At 43.9% G+C, this 11904-nt stretch overlaps 1 protein-coding gene across 2 annotated transcripts in view; it reads left to right on the forward strand.

Annotated features, from left to right (window-relative positions):
- Window positions 1–11904, forward strand: part of SV2B (synaptic vesicle glycoprotein 2B) — a 192222-nt gene that overhangs the window by 149987 nt on the left and 30331 nt on the right. For both annotated transcript variants that reach the window (XM_011947396.1, XM_011947397.1), the window contains 2 exons: window positions 4249–4382; window positions 6153–6242. In XM_011947396.1, the coding sequence (XP_011802786.1) occupies window positions 4249–4382; window positions 6153–6242 (224 nt within the window). The remainder of the gene's footprint in view (window positions 1–4248; window positions 4383–6152; window positions 6243–11904) is intronic.

Here is an 11904-nt window from a genome sequence, read left to right on the forward strand (position 1 = left end):
ATTCTAGATAGAATATCATTTTCCCTGTTAGCTGATCCAAATGTTTGAATACTAAGGGATTATTGTCACTTTTTTTTTTTTTCTGAGACTGAGTGTCGCTCTATCACCCAGCCTGGAGTGCAGTGGCATGATCTCAGTTCACTGCAACCTCTGCCTCCCAGGTTCAAACAATACTTGTGTCTCAGTCACCCAAGTAGCTGGGATTACAGATGTGAGCCACCGCACCCAGCTAATTTTTGTATTTTTAGTAGAGTCGGGGTTTCACCATGTTGGCCAGGCTGGTCTCCAACGCCTAACCTCAAGTGATTCACCCGCCTCAGCCTCCCAAAGTGCTGGGATTACAGATGTGACCCACAGTGCCTGGCCTATTTTCACATTTAAATGAAGTGATTGAAAACCCTTTTATGGAGGGAAGCAACTGAAATCTGAATAAAAGCTGAATCCAAATAGTGGTGCTGTGTGATATGGGACAAGTCAATCCATCTTTTCAGCCTGGGTTCCCTCACCTGTAAAATGGAGGGGAGAAAGGACACAAAAAGAAGCAGCTCTAGATATACCTGCCAGCCCAAACCTTTGGCAATTCTTGGGGTGCACAGAGGAATGAATGTTGAGAAAAATTCCAAGATAATTCTAGAACTCAGGCTAACTTCCCTCCTGGAAGCATTAGCAATACGAGGCTTTCTATTTGCAGAGTACTTGTTTCATGGGGAAAGCCCAACCTCACACTCGACCAATGAGAAAGGGTCTTTGATTTCCCTCTGATTGGATCAGCCTTGGTCATGTGTCCACCTCAGCCAACCACTATACACCAGGGGATGCAGGTCCAGAAGGGTTTAGATCCACTTCCTTCCCCATCCCTGGAGCTAGGGATAGGGTCAGTTCCACCGAAACCACAGGTGTGCAACACAGTGGTAAAGAAAAGGTAGGAGGATGTTGTGAGGGAAGCTAGCAACCCACAATAGTCACTACAAACTGCATCTTTTTTTCACTTCACAAACACACACACTTACGCAAACGCACACACTACTGTGTAAGTGTCTGATTTCTAGGAAAGCAATAAAAGAATTCAGGTTCGGGACATGTTGACCAACATAGATGGGATGTCCACGGCAGAGGGGGGCCCCATGGTAACTGTCTGACCACTGCAGGCTGACAGCAGTGCTTGTGGTTAAATACTTTACCCCAAATGAGATTATTATTCTAAGTGAAGTAACTCAGGAATGGAAAACCAAACATCGTAAGTTCTCACTCATACGTAGGAGCTAAGCTATGAGGATGCAAAGGCGTAAGAATGACACAATGGACTTTCGGGACTCGGGGAAAGGGTGGGAAGGGGGTAAGGTATAAAAGACTAAAAATTGTGTGCAGCGTATACTGCTTGGGTGGTGGGTGCACCAAAATCTCACAAATCACCACTAAAGAACTTACTCATGTAACCAAACACCACCTCTTCCCCAATAACCTGTGGAAATAAAAAATTTAAAAAATTATTTTACCCCAAATGGACAGGACATTTCCCTGTGTGTATGCCTGTATGATATCTGTTACTTTTATACTCCATTTTAAAATAGAAGCCTCCTGGATGATCAGGCTTAATTGAAACAGGCGTTCACTTGGGGGAAATCCATCCTAGAAATATGGTAGGCTAGAATCACAGTGTAACAAGAGCCATTATTTACCTTAAGCCTCGGATGTTTTGTCCACAGTGAACCAGACATTTGATGGTATTTTCCAATGTGCCTAATGCATTAATCCTCTAACAAATGCAAGTGTAACTTTAGAGAAGAGACTGATGTTTGTGTGCACAGCTTGTGTAATCTGTTTAATTGATTTTGCAAAACTGAAGTAAGGGAAAGTCTTGGCACCAGGAATTTGAGTGACTGGCTCATTGAGAAAGAAAATTACAAAGCTCAGAATGTTTTCCTGTGAACTCATGGGTAAAGCTCAGAAAAAAATGGATATATTATGGAAGATTAGTTCCCATTGTAGTCAGCATTACCAGCTGTTTGTGAAATCCTGACAGAGAAAAGTAGGGCAAGCTAGAAGATCAGCAAACAGAACAATCCCTTCCTCCAAATTAATATTGTTCCAAATATTTGGAAGCAGTTTGCCATTTAATTTTATTTAATTTAGGGCCCCGAAGATGTGCCTAATGAATGTGATAAATGCAGATTACTGAAATCACCATAAAAGTCATAGAGGCGTGAGGGAATAATGCATTTTGTATAATTTGTGCATATTCTAATAAAGAAAAAGATCTTTTTGAAGCAGAATACTGTATAAACATAACTGCTTCTGCCCCTCTTCCTTGGTTATCCATCTGAGTTTCACTGCTGTATGGTTTTGATCACCTTTACTTCTAATGATGCCAGAATAGTTTTTGCACATGAGCTGAGAATGTGTAAATATTGCTATGGTTTTATCTCCCTCTTTCTAATGTTACTCTCAGGAGAAAGAAGAGGTTTTTAAATTAAAATTAAAATGAATGAACAAGCCTCAGTGAGATGATAAGAGACCAAGCTGTGCAAAAAGAGATTTGATTCTGATTGAGTGTATTGGATGAGGTGTGTGTTCAGTTGCTGTGGCCAAAGGTGTCCAAGGGACCACAGTCCCACATTTCCAAACTGGGATTCCCTCTACCTAGTCTTTTAATTGTACAAATAGAGTAGAAAATGTCTGCAGGAACAGCAGATAATTGGTTAGGAGTCTGCTGCGAGTAGAACAAGTTGAACCACAACGGAGTAATAAAAATTCAAGGCAAGCTGTTTGCCACTGGAGTTGGCCATATGTTATATTTCTAAGTAAATGAAATAGAAGTTTCATATCAAAATAACTATTGCCCTCTAAACTTTATAAATTGATATATTTATTTACATAGTCTTGTCTTTCACAAATACCATTTGCATTGTCTTCAGAAATACTTCATGGCATGAGAAAACCAGTCTATTTTATAATCTCGGCTCTATTTTTTTTTAAATTCTTCTGCTGATCTTTGCTGATATTTATCTATTTTATTCAACATCCTTGGCACTAAATGTCATGGAGCTAGTTCTAAAAAAGATCAAATGTACTCTCAAAGCAGGTTAAATATGATGGGTTGCTAGGAGTGTTCACACATGACAAATCTATGGAGATATTACCTGTATTCTACAGCTGCGAAAACCCACAAATGCGATTCCATGGGATCAGACCAGAACTCTGATCTCTGTGACTGCAAAAGTCTAGGCTCTTTCCACTTTACTCCTTAAAAGAGGGAAGTTTGCTACCCATGAGGATATTCAAAACAATGCTTCAATGTAATTTCTGAAGATGAGTTTTGGCAATGCTTTCAATAATGATGATTGAATAGGAGCTAGTTATCTTCCCATTTCAATGATGATAGGATGCCTCTGAATGTAGAAGTTTAGTCTCTCATTTAAAAAAATTGTGTAGACTATAACAACTTGCAGTGTTTTTCAAAATGGGGTCCTGAACCCTTTGCACTGGAATCACCTGGAGCTGGCATTGCCCTTTGACGTTGGAAAGAGGGATCTCCAATAGAAGCCCTGGGCTGTATGAGGCACTGCTCTGGCCTTCCTCTGGCTGCACCCCTTCCCGCGAGGCAAGGGATTTCTGAGGCCATGACCCCCATCCCCATCTCCATCCAGATTATGCTGTGGGTGCTCAGGACCCAGGAATTCCCGTAGACTCAAGAAATCAAGACAGGAGTGCCCATTCTCAGGCAGACATGCATGGTGTGTCCACGCATGTCTGCATGAGATCCCTTACTTGGAAGGAGGGGTTGGGGGATTGAAAAGGGGATGTGGCACATGTGGGTATAAATTCTGGGCCTAGACTTCTAGCTTTTCGCTTGTCAAGGCAGGCAGATAGAATATATTTCATTTAACAATTTGCCATCTTAAAAATACAATGATTCTATAGAGATATGGCCTATTGCTTCTGTTTGTACTCTTATCCAAGGCTCTGTAAATGTCAGGCCAGGCCTGGACCTGGGGATTTGTCAGAATGCAGATTTTGACAAATTTGCAATGTGAGAAATATCATTTTGCAGATTTGTCAAGATGCAGCTCCTATCCCAGACTTACCACTCAGAAGCTTTGGAGGCACAGCTGAGGAGTCTGCATTTTAACCACCTCCCTGGGTGATTATCTTGTGCCCTGAAGTTTATGAGCCAGGGCTTCAGAGTCACTCTTCTCTAGCGGAAAAGATCATGTCCCAGAAATCCTTTGACTGACTGCTCCTTTGCAGGCTGGGGCTTCAGCATGGGGACCAATTACCACTTCCACAGCTGGAGAGTGTTTGTCATCGTCTGTGCTCTGCCCTGCACTGTGTCCATGGTGGCCCTGAAGTTCATGCCAGAGAGCCCACGGTTTCTGCTAGAGGTGAGTCAGTGCTTTTCCACTAGGGGGAGAGCGACAAAACAGCCACCGGAATCCAGCCTCGCTTCCTTCTCTCAGTCCCTAGTCCCACATCCTCTGCTGCTTACACATTGCAAACTCCCCCAGGTTGGCTGACCTCACTCATCATTAAATCTGGCACCCTGCCTGCTGTGATGGTGGCAGGTCATGGATTCACTGACTGTAAATGCTGGAAGGTTCAAGAGCTTGTGGAGCCCAGAGCAGGAGCTCCTACCCAAGACTGTGCAGTGGTGGAAGGCAGCTCCTGAGCTGTCTCACGGCACCCACTGTCCCCCGAGGTCCTGATTAGGAAGTTTTTTAGCCTGGGCTACATAGGGCAACCTCATCTCTTCAAAAATAAAAAAAATGAGCTGAGCGATTTGTTGCATGCATGCCTGTGGTCCCAGCTACTTGAAGGCTGAGGTGGGAGGACTGCTTGGACCCCAGAGATCAAGCCTGCAGAGAGCCATGGTTGTGTCACTGCACTCCACTCTGGGTAATAAAGAGAGACCCTGTCTCAATAAATGAATGAATGAATGAATGAATGAATAAATAAATAAATAAATAAATAAGGAAGGAAGGAAGGAAGCAAGGAAGCTCTTTAGAGCTGCTGTTTTTCTGTGTTTGGCAGTGAGAGCTATGGTACAGCTTGTTGCTGCTCCCAAGCCCTTCAGGTCTCTTAGCTACACAGGGTCCCTAGCCACCAGACAGGTGCATCTGTGTCCTGAGAGATGAGTCCCATGAGCCTTCCAACAGCGGGGGAGCCTCCTGCTTGCAGAAGTCAGACAGTACCGGAGCAGGCAGAGGGGCAACAGGACCTTGAGGCTCTTCCATCCCCAATTTGCAGAGTCCACTTATCTGCCTCCTTCCTAAGCCATCTGCAGAGTGATCCTCCATGTTGAATGTCCCTGTTCACCCCTTTGATCAGGAGGCAGACAGGGAGGCAACAGTGAGTTTTGCACCCTTGGTCGGATATGAGTGTCCTAGGGCTGCTGTAGCAAAATGCCACAAACTGAGTGACTTAAAAAGACAGATTTGTCTCATAGTTTCAGAGGCTTGAAGTCCCAAATCAAAGCAGCAGCAAGGTCATGCTCCCTCAGAAAACTGTAGGGGAGACTCCTTCCTTGCCTCTTCCAGATTCTGGTGGTTTGCGAGAATTTTGACTGTTCCATGGCTCGCAGCTGCATCACTCCAGTCGTGGCCTTCATCATCACATGGCGTCCTCCCTGCATGCCTCTGTGTCTCCATATGGGTGTCTTCCTATAAGGGCAGCTGTTCTATTGAATCAGGGCTCCACCCACTCCAGAATGTCCTCATCTTAATTTAGCTAGCTGCACTTGCCACAACCCTATTTCCAAATAAAGTCACTCTCTGTGGTACTGGGGATTAGGACTTCACCGTATCTTTTTTGGGGGGACACAGTTCAACCTGTAACACATCGTTTCTTTGCCTTATCTCATCAGTGAGGAAACTAATAACTGTGATTAATTACTCAGAGTGTATAATGATAATACTACCTAGCATTTACACCTTGAAAGCACGACCTTATTATCCTTGTAAGATTGACTGGGAATGGAAGCTTGTCCTGGTCTTTCACAGGTCCTAGATGGTAATGAGTCCACATGCAATTGCCTCAGACCTGGTAGGAATGCTCGTATCAACATTCCCATTGAGTTCGTGGGATTTTCCACCCCTAATGAACAGAAGGCATAGTCAGCAATGAATTTTTCCTGTGTCTTTCCTTGGTTTCACCAGATGGGAAAACATGATGAAGCCTGGATGATTCTCAAGCAGGTCCATGACACCAACATGAGAGCTAAGGGGACCCCAGAGAAAGTGTTCACGGTGAGTGTGGGGTTGCCTGCCAATAAGAAGGGGGTTCTCTTCTTCACTGCTTTGGTTTGCTAAAAAGTAATTTAAGCATATAACAGAAAATTTGTCAAAAGAAGAATAAAGACTCTGATGTTGCTGTTACTTTATAATAATTATTCTTCGCATTTTGATGGATATCCTTCGAGGTTTTTCCTTAGGTTGCTAGTTGTTTTTAAAAATGGTGCCAGGCGCGGTGGCTCATGCCTGTAATCCCAGCACTTTGGAAGGCTGTATTAGTCCATTTTCATGCTGCTGATAAAGACATACCCGAGACTGGGAGGAAAAAGAGGTTTAATTGGACTTACAGTTCCGCGTGGCTGGGGAGGCCTCAGAATCATGGCAGGTGGCGAAAGGCACTTCTTACATGGTGGTGGCAAGAGAAAATGAGGAATTTGCAAAAGCAGAAACCTCTGATAAACCTATCAGATCTCATGAGACTTACTCACTACCATGAGAACAGTATGGGGGAAACCGTCCCCATGATTAAAATTATCTCCCATCATGTCCCTCCCACAACATGTGGGAATTATGGGAGTACAATTCAAGATGAGATTTGTGTGGGAACGCAGAGCCAGACCACATCAGAGGCTAAGGCTGGTAGATCACTTGAAGTCAGGCGTTCAAGACCAGCCTGGCCAACATGGCAAAACCCCATCTCTACTATAAATACAAAAAAATTAGCTGGGCATGGTGGCATGTGCCTATAATCCCAGCTACTCAGGAGGCTGAGGCATGAGAATTGCTTAAACCCAGGATGTAGAGGTTGCGGTGAGCTGAGATGGTGCCTCTGCACTCCAGCCTAGACAACAGAGCATGACTGTGTCTGAAAAAAAAATGGTAACAGAAATAAATAGATTTCTCTGGGGATCAGCATATGTATGGATATTTCTGTGTACATATTATTTAACACTGTAGCACTCATTATCATTTTATATGTTGTCTCCTAGTATTCATAATCATTATTTTAATAAACAGTAATGTTACGAACGTTAACACAGTTTTCCTAACATGTCTCTAATGTTAGAAGCTTATTTATCCAGTTGTACTACCTTGTTCCTGTAAATGTCAGTGCAATGAACCTTCTTGTGCACATAGTTCCTTCCCCTTCATGTTCTAGGAGTGTTTCATTTCCAGGAGTAGACTCCTAGAAACGAAAGTGCTGGCTCAGAGAGCTTGGATATTTTTATAGCTCTTGAGATATATTGCCAAATCATAATACATTTCAACTGGGTTGTACCAATCTACAATGCCACAGGCAATAGGGGACCCATTTCCTTACACCCTTACCATCATTGACTATTAGTCTGAATTTTGTTTCTTGCCAGTTTTAAAAGCAAACAAAACAAAACAAAAATAAACAAAACAGAATGGAAAATGGTAATTTCTATGAAGATGGCCTGATAGTTGCAGAGATGCTGTCTTCCTGCCTGCCAGGCTCTGACAAACCAGGAGGCTATAGGCATCTTTGTGCACCTGTTTCTATAACTTCCCCCACTTCAAATCCATTTTCTCAAGGAAACCTTCCTGGAGTAACTCCTACCTAATTTTGATTCACTGCTTTTGATTTTTTAGCTTCCATAATTTCAGTTTCGAGTAAACCATTTACCCTTGTTAACCTGTTACTTAAAACCTCTGCTTTTCAGGCAGGATCACACGGTGGCCAAGCATCTGCACCCAAAATATCAAATCCCAGTTTTGACACTTTCTAGCTGTGTGGCCTTAGACAAGGTACTCTCCGTGCCTCATTTTTCTCATGGAGAAAAGAGGGATAATCATATCTATAAATGTGGCTATTGTAAGGATTAAATAAAACACCACCACCACCAACAGCAACAAAAACCAGTGCCTGGCTTGGAGTAAGTGCTAGACAGATGTTAATCATTATTTAAATTATGACATTTTTTCATAAATTAACTCAAGTTATAAATTTGATGGAAAATTCATCAGTGGGATATTTTCTCAATTCTACTGCTTCTAAAATATCTGAAATATGGGACCAATGTTTTTCCTTTCTTTAAAAAAACGTCTATTTTAGGTTCAGGAGTACATGTGAAGGTTTGTTATATAGGTGAACTTGTGTCACAGGGGTTTGTTGTACAGATTATTTTGTCACCCAGGTATTAAGCCCAGCACCCAATAGTTATCTTTTCTGCCTCTCTCCCTCCTCCCACCCTCCACCACCAAGTAGACCCCAGTGTTGGCTGTCCCCTTCTTTGTGTTCATAAGTTCTTATCATTTAGCTCCCACTTATAAGTGAGAATATGTACTGCAAACATTTATTAAGAAGCATAATGAACAGAAATGCTCCAAATGGAAGATGTTAAGGGTCACAATGATTCTCCCGATCTTCCATCCCCGCTGTCTCTGTGGTGACCTGTAGTGCACCCGCTGTGCTGCAGGTGTGGAAGCCACACATTGGTGAGGCTTCTGGGTGTACTTGGCTCAGTCCTGCCACTCTGCCCCTGCTGTGTCGTTCCTTGGCCAGAGGAAGTCCAAGTTTCTCTCCGAGCTCCTGCTTATTTCTGGAAGATGTTTCCATGGTCTTCTGTCTGTGCCTCCAGTCTCTGACTCCACATTGGTTGGATTGGTTTTTGCACTACATCAACCTGGCCTGAAACACAGGCACACACAAGCACATACACAAAGACATGGAGACACACACAGACATAGGCACCCATACAGAGACACACAGACACAGGAACACGCGGACACACAGAGACACACACAGACACACAAGAAGACAGACACAGAGACACACAGACACAGACACAGACACATTAAGACAGACACACAGACACAGGAACACAAACATAGAAACACACAGACACAGACACACATTAAGACACACAGACACGGGTATACACGGACACACAGGGACACACACACAAACACACATTAAAACAGACATGCAGACGCAGAGACACACAGACACATTTAGACAGACACAGAGATACACAGACACAGGAACACAAACAGAAACACACACACACATTAAGACACGGACACAGAGACACACACACAGACACACATTAAGACAGACACACACACACACACAGACACACATTAAGACAGACACACAGACACAGACATCACTCATACCAAGCGTTCGGGGTTGAATGGGCTTCGTGAACATCTGTGAACAGAGGAAATACATCCCAGAATGCAGCCTTCTCCTTCCTTTCTCCCTGCCCCTCCTCCCTTTCAGTCTCTCCACCTCTTTTCCTCTGCCTTCTCTCTATTCTTCTCCCTTTGGAATAAAACAGTTTCTCCTTGCTTATGCATAGTAGGTTACTAGTGTTTTAAATCTGAGAGTGTCTTTCTGGGATTTCCCCATGCCTCCAGCAGTTATTAACAGATTTATTTCAAACGCACAGACTGTCCCAGGAGGAGTCCACCCCACCCTGTTCTGCCTGTCTGCTTTTGCCTGCCCACGCACACTATCAGCTCCTCCCCACTCGCATCTTGCCCTAGGGCATCTTGTACAGAAGGTTCCACGCAGTGGTGCTCAGCCAGGCATTTCCTAACTGTTGCTTCTGGAAGGACCCCTTCTACACCAACCAAACGGGCTTGCCCCACTGGGAGCCCCTTTTTTGGAGAAGTGATCCCACATTCTCTCCTGACAATGCATTCTACTGTGTTAAAGAGAAACTTTGGCACATTAAAATTTTAGAGAGTTTATTTACGGAGACAGTGATTCATCAGTCAGGTAGCTCACACTGGAAGTGGGTCAGGGCTTTACCGAAGGAGCAGAGGGAGGGGCTTTTATAAGTCGAACATGGAGGCAGAGAAGAGAAAGTATTTGCTGGGTTAGAGTTTGATCCATTGCCTCATTTGGATTATTCCAGTGGGAAGTTCAAGATAATATAGCCAGTGCCCACTCAACCAACTGGGATTGGCTGAGCTTGTTTCATTTTCTTTAAAATTCTGAGTTAGGTTTCTGCTTGCTAATGTGGCAACCCAGGGCATTAGAGCCACCTCCGTTGAGTGGCCTCCCATTTAGTTATTTTAACAAATGTAGTCGCCGAATGCTGAAGAATGAGATCTTAGCTAGGAAATCAATAAAAATGCCAATTTTCAGACACAAAAGCCTTTTACAACAGGATCAGAGTTCCTCATTTTTGGGGTGGGAGTGCACCTGGAGGAAGGAAGTTCAGGCAGAAATCAATGTGTGGAGAGTTATGAAATTTTGGAGTTGGTCTTATCCCAGCATGCATGCCAGTTACTAGGTTCTGAGGCATAACTTCTGCTTTTAGTTTTAACCCAACAGGAAGAGGGACTTAAAAAAGGTTATGGGCTCAGTATTTTATAGTGACCTGATGATTATATTAATGCTGTAGAAGTAAATGACTGGATGGGCCAGAAAAAGAAATGAAAAAAGAGAGATAACCAGAAAGTGGTAACTGACCTCAGAGAGCTGGCCTGTGGTTGGCGATCAGGGGCGGGTCCTCAGCCCAGCTTGATGGCCTTGCCTGTTTTACTCCTGTGTGTGCCCCATCAGCAGACATGCTCATGGATGTATTCAGTGGCCTGGAGGGAGAGCTTAGGGCAGTCAGACTCTTAGTTGGTGCCCATGCTGTGAGCTCTAGATTTTATCAGCCCTGTTGGCTGCCTCACAAACTCGCAGTGAAACCTTTGGAAGGAGAAGGAGTTGAAGCATTCAGTTGAGAACCCACGATCTGCAGGTCTGGGGTAACACAGGCCATATTCTAATTTAGACTGAATCATAGACAATTGTTCTAATGAATCGTAAATTAGAGTGAGTAACTGTGCTTGAAGTTGTCAACACACCCACTCCCTAATCCCAAAGGAAGACAGTGATATTTTCCCCAAGGAGCAAAGAAAGGAAAAATCGACATTTGAGAGGATAACTTAAGGCTTTGGGGTGTGGTTTTTGAGGTGCTTCCTGAGTTGGTGTTAACTTCCCCTCTAGCCTCCTTTGGCTGTCGCTGGGGTTCATAACATCTATGAAGGTATTGAATAGCTTGAAACCCAGCTCCAGCCAAGAGTTCTGCTGCAGAGTCTGCTGTGTTAGTTCTGAAGCTCCCCTGTCTGACCTCAGGCGGAATATCATTTGCAAAGTCTGCATAGCTGGGAGTGACAAGATGAGTCCAGGAGGTTCACAGTGTGGTCATGTCCTTGACATTTCTGGGAAGAGAGCCTATGCCTTTAGCAGATTCTCAAATGGGTGTCTAGCCCTCCCAAAAGCTTAAGAACCACTGTTTTGGCTGGGTGCAGTGGCTCACATCTGTACTCCCAGCACTGTGGGAGGCCGAGGCTGGCAGATCACAAGGCCAGGAGATCGAGACCATCCTGGCCAACATGGTGAAACCCTGTCTCTAATAAAAAATACGAAAAAAGTACCTGGGTGTGGTGGTGCGCGCCTGTAGTCCCGGCTACTCGGGAGGCTGAGGCAGGAGAATTGTTTGAACCCAGGAGGTGGAGGTTGCAGTGAGCCAAGATGGTGCCACTGCACTCCAGCCTGGTGACAGAGTGAGACTCTGTCTCAAAAAACAAAACAAAACAAAACAAAACAAAACAAAACAAAACAAAACACTGTTTTTTCTTGCTGTCCCAGATAAGAGAGCTTTGCTTAACCAAAGGTCATAAAAATTTACTCCTATCTTCTCTTCTAAGA

This window comes from Colobus angolensis, unplaced genomic scaffold, assembly GCF_000951035.1.
Source record: "Colobus angolensis palliatus isolate OR3802 unplaced genomic scaffold, Cang.pa_1.0 Scaffold264, whole genome shotgun sequence".
NCBI classification, from domain to species: domain Eukaryota; kingdom Metazoa; phylum Chordata; class Mammalia; order Primates; family Cercopithecidae; genus Colobus; species Colobus angolensis.